Consider the following 13,526-nt stretch of genomic DNA (forward strand, 5'->3'; position numbering starts at 1 on the left):
AGGAGCCTGCCGCCCTCGCAACGTTATTTATGTCGTCTAATAATAATTTGTATTAAATCACCGCGGGACAAACAGGATTTGTTAGCTTTTGTTGTCGTTCCGGAATGAGACGCAATCCGTGTCTGCGTTTGTTATTTTCTTCTTATGAAAATGTTGTTTGTTTATCATTGAGTGACGGATGGTGGTGAAAGCCATTCTGATAGGTTTTAATGTTATGTTAGAATATATTGTTGACGGATATTTTTTAATAAAGGTTTTATAATGATACTAGCGACCCACCCCGGCTTCGCACGGGTTAACAAATTATACATAAACCTTCCTCTTGAATCTATCTATTAAAAAAACCGCATTAAAATCCGTTGCGTAGTTTTAAGGATCTAAGCATACAGACAGACAGACAGACAGGGAAGCGACTTTGTTTTATACTATGTAGTGATTCAGCTTTTAAATATCTACCTACTTTAACATACGTAATTGAAACATCGGAATCCTGTTGAATCATTTACTTAACTGCCTTTTTAAAATTCCAATTTGTAAGATTGATTTGAGATAGGTTTATTATCATGGAAAAAACCGGCCAAGTGCGAGTCGGACTTGCACACGGAGGGTTCCGCACCATTAACAAAAATAGAGCAAAACAAGCAAAAAAAACAAGCAAAAAAACGGTCACCCATCCAAGTACTGACCCCGCCCGACGTTGCTTAACTTCGGTCAAAAATCACGTTTGTTGTATGGGAGCCCCACCTAAATCTTTATTTTATTCTGTTTTCAGTATTTGTTGTTATAGCGGCAACAGAAATACATCATATGTGAAAATTTCAACTTTCTAGCTATCACGGTTCGTGAGATACAGCCTGGTGACAGACGGACGGACAGACGGACGGACGGACGGACGGACGGACAGACGGACGGACGGACGGACGGACGGACAGACGGACGGACGGACGGACGGACGGACAGCGGAGTCTTAGTAATAGGGTCCCGTTTTTACCCTTTGGGTACGGAACCCTAAAAAATAGGCACGCAACACTAAATGGCTCATAGGATTATCAGGAACAACAATAAAAAAAACCACCTGCTAATTCACCATTTCATATCAACTTTTTAAAAAAACGCAGTTGACGGGTGTAATGAAAAATCGTGTTTGCAGTAACCACAGCATTCGTGTTTCTTTAAATTAAAGAAAGGATTTTTGACAGTAAAACGCCACTATTTCTATATCCTGTTGCCAAATTGATTGTCTACCTCTACAAGCAACTGCCTTTAAGTTTTGATACTTTAAAAGGATAAGTAGTGATATATCATCAGTCTGGATTTATTTTGGCGAACTGCACTTCTAGCCCAATCCATATTAAACTCATCCCAGAACTAGGTATGTAATTATAGACTCCGAGATTTGATTGTATTAGGAACTTTTAGTTCATGTAACAATTGCATTTTCATCTACCATCTTTTATAATGTAGGTACCTACCTAATTCTATAAGGTGTATAAATATATTTGCAATCAGTGAGTATCACGTGTAATAAAAAAATCGTATAAATAGTATAAACTATCAAAACCGTCGAGGCCAAATAGTCTTTTTGGTAATGTTACATTTCACACCTTCCAAATTTAACTGTCACAAACGGCAGTGATTATGGTTGATAATAGCAGTTTACACATCGCGAAAAGTTCAAACCACCTAAATGATGGTACGAATCCAGAAATGTAACTGACTGCCGTATTCGAACTTCAAGATATTCACAAGAGACGACACGTACTAGATCCATTCTAGATACGTTATAGTTTAGATTTCAACTAGTTCTCTTTTCCAGCGCAATTCGGGCAACAAATGTCACTTTTACGTTAGATAGAGTTAGATATCTATTATATGTGAATTGGATCTCTAAGCCATATCTTGTGGAAATCGTTCAAGAGTATCTCCAGAATCGCACAAATATCAAATTTGACGGGTTACATCTTAAACATATCGTTATCGTATCTTGGTAATGTCTAAAAGATATCTAACAGATGTCTATTTCAAAATCCGAATCGGGCCCTGAGACAATAAGTATCAGTTAGCTCTACTTCTCATACCTAGAAACATTTATTGATGCCAAATCACCAAGTATATGTACAGACTATAGGTATCTCGTATTTATTACGTTCACGTCACAAAGCGTTCTTACACTCCCACATCAAATAAAAGCAAAATGTTTCCAAACAAACACTTAGCACCGAATCACTCCAGAGCAGGGATGTTGCGAACATCCGCATCCGCAACCGCGGAACTTCCGCATTATTTTCAACATCCGCATCCGCATAAAATCGATGCGGAGCTTATGCGGATGCGGATGTCAAAGAAGTCGGTACAGGAACGTCTTAGCGGCGGCGTAAGTGCTAGGTAATTTCGTCATTACCTATAACGAAATCGTCTAGATCCAGAAAAGTCGGCCAAGTTACTGTTTATTAAATATAACGCATCTATATTCTTGCTCAAATACTAAACTTTTCGTTTTTTTTAATAAAAAAAAATACTAAAAATGTAATATTAGACGTTTTCTAAGTATCTAATTTTGACATCCGCATCCGCATCCGCGTCCGCGGATGTCAAAAAGTCTGCATCCGCAACATCCCTGCTCCAGAGCACGGCCGGTCAACGAACGGTAAAGCTTCACTCATGACACGTCGAGGTGTAAATCTCATGCACTTATCTGTACCCAATTCGCATACATTACGGGCGATACCGCGGGCAAAACATTTGCATTTTAACACGAGTAATTATTAGTGGGCTTAATTATTTGCGGGAACGACGACGCGGTGAGGTATGCGTTGCAATTTGTTTTCGTAATCTTAATAGCGTTTGGAGAAAATATGCGTCGAGATTGTTTCCAGCCAGTTTGAGAGTGTATGCCACAGATAAGGCTCAAGTGGTTTTCTCTTAAATAAGTTGTTTTTGAGAGCAGGTATTAAGTCAATGTGACGTTGTTTTGTTTTTATAAAAACAAGCAATTATAGTCCCACGCAAATCTGACATTAATTATGCCATGTTTCACAAAATTATCTATATTGAACTTGACAAATGGGAGGTCTGACAGGGCAGAATATAGGCAAGGAGAAAGATGTCCCAGTACCCCACTATTCTTCCATTCAGCCCTGCCACTTGCATTTTCTGGCCATTCTCACAGAATGCATCCAAGTGATCTCGTGTTCCACCCCCTTTTCGTCTCACTGTGCCCCAGTAATCATCTTTCGGGACCCATAAAATCGCAATTTTGACGAATCTTTCCGGCTTTACATCACATTACCTACATGTCCAGTCCCACTGAGTTTGGCGTTTTTGACACTAACATTAAGAAGAACTCCGTGTTTCTGATTTGATTAGTCTTGCAAGCATCTCACACTGCTCTTTGACTAACCTTAAGTCCTTCAGAGTATCAGCTAGGTAATTATCATATTTAATCACAATAGGTTAATTAAATTAAAATAGGTGGAATGCGCATGTCGAGTCGAGGAGTCTCCGCTTAAAACACATAGTCATTCTTCAATAGCACTTACATAGATCCCGAGGTCCTCCAGGCGCTCTCGATACGTAGGTATGCACAGTAAGTAGTATGTCGACTCGGCTACATATTGTATATTTCACACTCAGATATAGATGGTCAAGCAATTCTTGTCAGTAGTAAAAGGCGCGAAATTCAAATTTTCTATGGGACGATATCCCTTCGCGCCTACATTTTTCAAATTTGCCGCCTTCTTCTACTGACAAGATCTGCTTGACCATCTATAGTTGATTACACTGTCAACTCTACTTTTAGTTCGATCACAACGTTAAATTAAATTTTAAAAAACCTTCCAATTCATTATTATGGCCAGTGAACTCAAACGTAAATCACAAGACTGTGCAATATCTCTCGCAAAACACCTTTCGTAAAAAAATAAACCTTATAAATGTACAAAGAGCGTCGGCGCATCAGTCAGCCCTCCCGCGCAACTTTCAGCACATCGCCGCGCTTGCGTCAATTTTATTTTTTAATTATGGAACTGCCTAACGAACGCCTCCGACTTAAACCTTCGCAATTAAAAATACGTTAAATGCCGAAGCTAGTCATGATAAATGAAACCGTATTATTAAGAGCTTACAGTCGAGATTGCACTGCAATATAATCAAACGAAGCCTTTTAATACATTGAAGGATATTGAAACCAGGGCTCCCCGGCCTGTCCACCGTCGTTGAGCTTTAACTTAAGTAATGAGTTATGACTTCAGCTCATTATTATTTTCCTTGTAATTTGTGCTAAGATATAAATAAATGTGTTGTAAATTTAAAACGTGAGAGATTTACTGTGCTGTAGGTGTAGGTAAGCTGTAGGTGATCTTTTTGCTCGGCTACTTGCGCTTCGTTACAAGTTATTTGCTACCAACACATGTCTTAAACACGTTATTTGTAGCCTTCACTTTTACCATTTAATATTAAATTTCTTGTATTTTAATGTGAGCTCGTAAACTCGTTAGCCGGGAAATTGCAAGCAGAATATTTGAATCACAATAAACAATGTATCAGTAGATGAACTAGAGTAGAGCTTCATTGTATTTGTATCATTACCGTAGCCATCGAAGCAGCGTACGTAAATGAAAACTCGGCTCATCACGTTCCGAATTGAAATCCTGCCGCAGCCGGACTTTTTCCCTTTGTTTTGTTATTGCCCGAGCCTCGATTATTCGAATTACATTTAATTCATTTCCATCTCGATGGTAATGTTCTATGCACGGCGTTTACCAGGGACAGTCGATCGAGACGCTCTCGATTCGACTCATTACAGTAATGACGAAAGATTATTGAAGCTTTTAGTGATTTATTTATGTGCTTCACACTAGTCCAATATTTAGTGGCCAACTTCAGTCTTACTTCCTAGCAGTAGAGTCGTCAAATCGGCTGCCAATTTTTGTACTATCTAACTCTACATGTGTACACATAGGATTCTGATTAATTTATTACACAACATATTTATGATTGAGTACAAATTACATACATGTCAATTTATATAAGTAAGGACGCTAAACGGACGCTAAAGGGCTATAACCGCGAAAATCGAAGTTCGCAAATTGCGGGCATTTTACTCTGTCACTCTAATTGCGCCTTCATTGGAGTAAAAGAGAAAGATCCCCGCCATTTGCGAATAATAACGAGATAATTGAGATAGGTACATTAATTGTATGTACTCCATAATTATAATTATGGAAATCTTCACCTGAAGAGGATCGTCAAGCCAAATTTAAGGAAAGGGAATAAAAATGAATAGGAAATATTACAATTTTTTTAAGCCTGATAAATATTTAATTCGTTGTGTTGACATAAAATGAAAACCTGTATTTTATAATTGCAGTCCGTAGAACCTTTATTCATGACGTAGGTATTTACTTACGAAGTTAATAACATAGTAGCATTAGTCCTAAAGTTCATTGCTACAGTAGATATTATGTCTGTCACAATATTCATTACTTTTTTAATTTACTTAATCACAAAAAAGCTAAACGACTTTCACAGTGGAATCGAGATCCAATTCCGTGGTACCGGGGCGCTCGGACTTAATATTAAGAAAGGCGACCATTAATGGCAATAAATGCGGTTACGCAAGACAACAGATGCCTGATGGACGATTTTTATTAGAAACGTGATGAGTAATTCGTATCGAAATCAGTGCCAGAGGGCCTACCGCGAACCACGTTCGAAGTTTTACCTCCCTGTCACACTTACGTTCGTATTTACAAGTGCGACAAAGAGGCAACACGTCGAACGTGGTTCGCGGTAGGCCCTCAGAGCCACCGGCGCACGTGAGCGCTGACACCTTCCGCCCGGTGTGAAGCATTATTATTTTTTGATAACTTAATGCCCGTCTCAGTAACGGTGTAATTGTCCGTTCAGCGGTTTGTATTCCGTCGGAAAGATAATTTCTCGGTTTCTTCCCACCCTTTGTGCTGTTAAACCGATTTCCTGCCGAGCTACGTGAAAATTTAACCGAGTTAATCCCCTATCGAGCTTTTAATGACATTTTCTTGGAACGTGAAGCCACAAGAAAACAACCAACATGCCCGGTTAGCCGCAAATCATAGAAAGATTTGCGCGCATTGATAAAAATAAACGACCGATGAGATTACGAAATCAATATGAAATTGCATTTCCTAATGTCAATTGTTAGTTACGAAGTGCAATAAAGTTCCAATAATCATGATATGAAATAATTCCCGAGCGATGCACCGGAGTATTGTCGATTTCTGTTTAGCATTAGTGTTCGTATAAGTGCGTCTCTCTCGTGGCCCGAGGATCGCACGGGGTATGATGAACACGGTAATGATCCAATCAGAAGTGAAGTGCATCAGCCGGCCGCTGTGAGAATGCGGTTGGGGGTGTAAAAACTACGAGCACGGATTTAAATTAAACTGACCGCTTGCTTTTATTCTGAAACACCTTGTTGTTATATATATATTATGGTTGAGGTTATTATTTAAGTACCATTTCACCTGCAATACTCTGCTCTGCTATGTTACTCTTCGTAAGCCACAAAAATATATGACACGCTCTTATGGCTCTACAAATAACATCGTGTCAGATGTTTTTGCGGCCTTCATTGTGTAACATATTATTGCAGGTGACTGTACAGATCTGATTGTTTGATTATAATTATTATACAGGGTGATTCATGAGACGTGAGCAGGACTAAGCCTACACAATCAGTAAATGTAAAAGAATCGTTCACCACAATATTTAAGTAAAACAATCACGCTTTTTTTCTGTTGTTATACTTTTTGGTAAGGACAAATTTAATTATCTACAATCATGGATACCCTACAACATTTCATTAAAAAAGATAAAACCTTTTTAACCGTTATGACAGCACTTTGCGTATGAAGAAAATAAAATGTCACACTTCAGTGAGATACGATTTTTCAAAAGTAACCAGACTTCGATGACATTCAATTTGGCACTTGTTATGGATAAAACAAAGAGGGTGACCATAAAAGTCGTAAATAAATGTTTAACTTTTTTTTAAACAGTGTAAAATAAATTAAAGTTAATCTCACAAATACTGGTACGAACCAGTTGTTTATAACTTACTGTATGCGTGGGCTTGATCCTGCTCACGTCTCCTGAATCACCCTGTACAGTATTTCACTTGTAGTGAAAGTTCTTTTTCAGTAGGTAATATAAGAAGAAAACTACTAAGCAATTAAAAATTGCAATCAACAAATTCAGGGATACAACTGCCTCCTCTTTGTTTTCACCGATCTAGTTAGATTTAAATGCGAGCAGGATGCACGGATATCGATAACGAAAGATTAAGATGAAATTTCCGTCTCGACTTTCGACTTCGTAGCCGTTGTAAGTAGTTGACTGATTTTCATGAATATGGTGTCAAACGATTCTACTTTATGGATCGGGTGTGTGATTATACTGATTATGAATCAATTTTTAGGGTTCCGTAGCCAAATGGCAAAAAACGGAACCCTTGTGGATTCGTCATGTCTGTCTGTCTGTCTGTCTGTCTGTCTGTCTGTCTGTCTGTCTGTCTGTCTGTCTGTCTGTCTGTCTGTCTGTCTGTCTGTCTGTCTGTCTGTCTGTCTGTCTGTCTGTCTGTCTGTCTGTCTGTCTGTCTGTCTGTCTGTCTGTCTGTCTGTCTGTCTGTCTGTCTGTCTGTCTGTCTGTCTGTCTGTCTGTCTGTCTGTCTGTCTGTCTGTCTGTCTGTCTGTCTGTCTGTCTGTCTGTCTGTCTGTCTGTCTGTCTGTCTGTCTGTCTGTCTGTCTGTCTGTCTGTCTGTCTGTCTGTCTGTCTGTCTGTCTGTCTGTCTGTCTGTCTGTCTGTCTGTCTGTCTGTCTGTCTGTCTGTCTGTCTGTCTGTCTGTCTGTCTGTCTGTCTGTCTGTCTGTCTGTCTGTCTGTCTGTCTGTCTGTCTGTCTGTCTGTCTGTCTGTCTGTCTGTCTGTCTGTCTGTCTGTCTGTCTGTCTGTCTGTCTGTCTGTCTGTCTGTCTGTCTGTCTGTCTGTCTGTCTGTCTGTCTGTCTGTCTGTCTGTCTGTCTGTCTGTCTGTCTGTCTGTCTGTCTGTCTGTCTGTCTGTCTGTCTGTCTGTCTGTCTGTCTGTCTGTCTGTCTGTCTGTCTGTCTGTCTGTCTGTCTGTCTGTCTGTCTGTCTGTCTGTCTGTCTGTCTGTCTGTCTGTCTGTCTGTCTGTCTGTCTGTCTGTCTGTCTGTCTGTCTGTCTGTCTGTCTGTCTGTCTGTCTGTCTGTCTGTCTGTCTGTCTGTCTGTCTGTCTGTCTGTCTGTCTGTCTGTCTGTCTGTCTGTCTGTCTGTCTTTCTGTCTGTCTGTCTGTCTGTCTGTCTGTCTGTCTGTCTGTCTGTCTGTCTGTCTGTCTGTCTGTCTGTCTGTCTGTCCGTCCGTATGTCACAGCCACTTTTTTCCGAAACTTATAAGAACTATATATACTGTTGAAACTTGGTAAGTAGATGTATTCTGTGAATCGCATTAAGATTTTCACACAAAACTAGGAAAAAAAACAATACCTACATTTTGGGGGTTTCCCATGCTTAGAACTGAAACTCAAAATTTTTTTTTTCATCAATACCATACGTGTATATTGGATAGGTCTTCAAAAATGATATTGAGGTTTCTAATATTTTTTTTTTCTAAACTGAATAGTTTGCGCGAGAGACACTTACAAAAGTGGTAAAATGTGTGTGTGTGTGTGTGTGTGTGTGTGTGTGTGTGTGTGTCCCTGTAACTTCTAAAATAATAGAATGATAAAACTAAAAAAATATATGATGTACATTACCATGCAAACTTCCACCGAAAATTGGTTTGAACGAGATCTAGTTTTTTTTTTTTTTTTTTTTTTTTTATTTATTGAATAATACAAGTTACATGCATGTTAATATTACAGGACCCATCGTGGGCAAAACCTTGAGGAGGTTTGTGTGCCGATGGGGAGTTCAAGAAAAAGAAATCATGATACATATATCTATCTTATAATAACTAAAATTATTATTATATATAACTAAGGTCGTTGGATTGCAACAAGTGCATTTTAATAACTTTTTTTATATTTTTCCCGTTTACATATTTTGCTCTAGCATCTTCTGGTAAATCATTTAATATTTTAGGCAATATAGTACCTAAGTAGTTTTTTTTAATACGTCATAAATCCCCTAAATACGGAACCCTTCATGGGCGAGTCCGACTCGCACTTGGCCGCTTTTTATATTGGTACAGAAACCTCTATTCGGGGTTACATTTCATTTAACTTTTTATGTTTTATCAGATACTTGAAATGCCAAATTGCTAATATCGTACTAACAAACTCATTGGCTTCACTAGACTGCGGCGTCAAGTATGGCTTCGGATTTCAATTTTTAATAATTTCGTATCTTCATTGGATTACGTATGACGTACCTAATAGAACTTTTCAAGTTATAAATACTTAATTAAGTTTGTAAATATTGTACTTAGGTATAGGTATAGGTACAGGGGCCTCATTCGACAAGCGACTTTTGTCGTCTCGTGTTGAACTCCCGTTGAATCTGAACAACTCTGTGTCAAAATTTGACATTAGCGATCCACAGTTAGGTGACAACCAAACCTAACCATTATAAACCTTAAAGTAGTAATAGAACAAAGTAGTTTTTTTTTAAATTATTGGTTGTATCAAATGATAGTATCCGCACTTGATGAACATAATGCGATTCATTCAACTGTTGAATTGAAGTGGACGCGAACATCGTGAGGAAACCGGACTGATCCCAATAAGGCCTAGCCCCCCCCCCCCCCCCCCTCCTTGGTGCCCCTGGAACTAAGTACCTACTAACCATGATATAGACATCGACATATTAAAGTCAATATTATCATGATCGAAATGATAATAGCATTGGAGTATGATACGACGACATTAATGATTTTCTTGTAACCTGTGCTTTACTCGGTTTAAATGTATATATATTCTCACGTTCCTTTAGCAAAATTTTCACTAAAAATCCATAACCCTAATTACACGCAGCATAATTTTATCCATACGCCAAAATTACACGAAAAACTTGTAATAGTCTCATTTATTGCCCGTATTGCACCAATAGGCACTAAGTGTGTGCTTTTAACCATTTTTTGGAATTAAAAAATAAGTAATGGTCTCAAAACACTGGCTGTTAAGTTTCTCCGATGGCTTGTAATTATTTTAAATGTCCCGCGAGGCGCGGACGCAGCGCCGCGGGCGCGCGTGATCGACTAAACCGTATTGAACCTAAACAAATTAAAATGGTTAGTGCCCGATTATTTTATTAAAAAATACTTAGCCGCAGTGCTAGGTCACTTTCGTTTTATTTTTACTTCCACTACATTTAGTGCCAGTTGCACCATCCGCACTTGACAGACTGATCAACGATAGCCGGCGCGCCTCGGCGCTTTACTATGAAACTTTCCATTCAAAAAATTTCGTTTGGTGAAACCGACCCTTATTCTATCGCCGATATAATATGACAACTTTGAATAAATTAGGCCTTATGGTCGCCGTGTCGCGAGCTGTTATTAAAACACGTCGTATGGAGCCCTGAGAGGCTACCGCGGAATGGGATCATTGTAATGGAAACGCACAGGGGGCCGATTTTTGAATTTCGATCGCTCGATTTCGTCACTCGAAAATCGGTGGAAAACGGCAAAATGCTGATTTTTGAAATACGAGCGATAGAAATTTGGAATCTAGTGGTATTGACCACTCGATTTCAATTCTATTAGTAGAATTTAAATGCCTAGCAGTGGAGATATTATTGAACGAAATACACGAAATCGAACGGTCGAAATTCAAAAATCGGCCCCCAGATCTTATATTTAAAAATTGTTTTAAAATTGCTTTATTAGGCTTAGATATGAGGATATTAGCTATAATTTGAGGTATATTTTACAAAAAAATACTGAACGGTATTGTATCTGGAGAAGCCCAAACTTGGTATGTTTTGAAAATTACTTTTATTATAATTTTAAACAAATTGCTGAAATGTAACGATATGATATATTTTTGGAATCGGCTCAGAAAGCCCTTTCGTTTAATACCACACACGATAGGTTACTAAACAGTTTTTTTTTTAATTACATACAAAAAAAAGATGACGTCATAACTTCCCTCGTTTTTTTTAATTTGTTGGTGCTTCGGGTCAAATTGTTTCAGATGTCCTAAAGATCAATCGTACCGATTTTCATACCTTTAACACCATTTGCAGCGTTTTTTCGTGAACCGCCAGGACTATCTTGTGCCATATTATTTACAATAATATCTAAAATAACCATCAGGCCAAATCGAACATACGCTGAAATCAGAATGATATCAGAATGATGTCAGTTAGTTATTAGTTACGTTTAGTGAGACCTTGAGCCGTAATACCTATTAACCACTTTCGGAAAAACCAGCGACGACTCCAACACTTTGAATAGAGACAAATAGTCTACATCATTATCCTCATAGTCTTGACCGATTACGATCTCATTCTTATGTTACCACAATGCTTGATGGTTGATCACATACTTGATAACAAATAATCGAAGTGGGTCGCGCTGCCGCGCACTGCGCACTGTAGACCGTGTGCTCAAACCATTTTAATTACACACTTATCATTTTCTAATATTCACGTATTACTAGAATAATTCCGTTATCGGTCTTAGAACAACGTTATCTCGTTAATAAAAGATATAAATATAGATAAACGAAATTACTTTTCGCTCACTTCAAGGCAGTCGGGGCGCGATTTACAACTGAATTCACAGTGTTAAGTGTTTCAAAATGTCAGATTGGCGAACTGAGTGGCAGAACTTAAAAATACCAGACATTGAAGAAGATGTGAGTACCTACATAATAATATTACTGAGTATTTAGTACCAAGGTGCTTAAGTATAGTTTAAAATTGAAACCTAAAAGATAAGGATAAGATGCTAATTCTAACCGTATCCACAATGTAGATACCTATATTACTTACTATTAGAAATTTACTTATGCGTAATCTTAATTAACCTTTTGGACACCAATGACCGATATATCCGCACCGTAGGTTCAACGCCAAAGACCGATTAATCGGTCACTGACCACAGAGCAACATCGACCTACGTGCATATGCATAAAGTTCAATTTCAGTTTTGACACTTCGGTGACGTGGCGTCAGTCAGCTTTTGTCATGGCGTTGAAAAGGTTAAGCGTATAATCCATGTCTTTGCCTCAGACACCAACTGCCGTATTCGAACTTCAAGATATTCACAAGAGACGACACGTACTAGATCTATTCTAGATACGTTATAGTTTAGATTTCAACTAGTTCTCTTTTGCAGCGCAATTCGGGTAACCAATGTCACTTTTACGTTAGATAGAATTAGATATCTAATAGATGTGAATTGGATCTCTAAGCCATATCTTGTGGAAATCGTTCAAGAGTATCTCCAGAATCGCGCAAATGTCAAATTTGACAGGTTAGATCTTAAACATATCGATATCGTATCTTGGTGATGTCTAAAAGATATCTTATAGATGTCTATTTTAAAATCCGAATCGGGCCCTAAGTCACATGTTAGCGTAATAAAGCACATCCGTTGTGGAGGATAAGGGAACGGTCAGTCAGTGGCGTAGCTAGAGGATATGGCGCCCGGGGCAGGCACCAAATTTGCGCCCCCCCCTCCAAACGAAATGAACTAACGAAAGGGTTACTTTTTACTTATTCAAGTTTACTTTTGATTTAGACAAATAAGTGTTTTTTTTAGTACATCGGTGCACAACAGCAAGCTTACGACTCACCTGATGGTAAGCGGTCACCGCATCCTATGGACGTCTAGACTCCAGGGGCGTTACATGCGCGTTGCCGACCATTTTAAAACTTATAAGTACACTTCTTTTTTGGAGATCTCCTTAGACTTGAAGATTCAATATCGCTTGTAAGTTTGGGATCGTAGACTATTCATAGCGCGCCTTTAGACTGATTTGAAGGGACCAAGGTGGCATCTAGGTGCTCCTGCCCAAAGGTGACAGCAGTACTCATTATATGGGATCTGTCCATGGTCGTACGCAGCATTTTTTAGGGGATGGGGCAGAAGTAGGGGAGGCTGGGGACGTTGTAACAGGGTACGGTTGAAACAGAGATTCTTAGCTTATGGTCAGAGACCAGGGTGGGACAACTGCCCCACCTTGCCCCACCGTGGGTACGCCTATGATCTGTCTGCCCCAGAGTAAAGTATCGCCTCCCTTTATTGAGCACACCGAGTTTTTGGGATACGAGCGCAGCCTATACCCAGCAACGTGGCTACGAAATTATTGAACGTCACTGATAGAGATGTCAACTCCGAGGCTCCTAATACTCCCTGACATGGGAAGGGTTGTGCCTTGAAAAATTAGGTTTTCACCTCAGCAGCTCGAACAAGGGTACTTTGCTACTTAAAAACAGTGAGCAAAATCGCATTTTGTTCACTGAGTGAGACAAAATGAGCAAAATGCGACTTTGCTACTTAAAAACAGTGAGCAAAATGCGATTTTGC

At 39.0% G+C, this 13,526-nt stretch overlaps 1 protein-coding gene across 1 annotated transcript in view; it reads left to right on the forward strand.

Moving 5' to 3' along the window:
* The first annotated feature begins 11,522 nt into the window (after nucleotides 1-11,522).
* Nucleotides 11,523-13,526, forward strand: part of LOC134652105 (protein-L-histidine N-pros-methyltransferase) — a 76,722-nt gene continuing 74,718 nt past the window's right edge. Inside the window, exon 1 of the mRNA XM_063507273.1 lies at nucleotides 11,523-11,850. Coding sequence (XP_063363343.1) covers nucleotides 11,794-11,850 — 57 coding nt within the window. The 5' untranslated portion in view covers nucleotides 11,523-11,793. The remainder of the gene's footprint in view (nucleotides 11,851-13,526) is intronic.

This window comes from Cydia amplana, chromosome 11 (genome assembly GCF_948474715.1).
Source record: "Cydia amplana chromosome 11, ilCydAmpl1.1, whole genome shotgun sequence".
Taxonomy (NCBI): Eukaryota; Metazoa; Arthropoda; class Insecta; order Lepidoptera; family Tortricidae; genus Cydia; species Cydia amplana.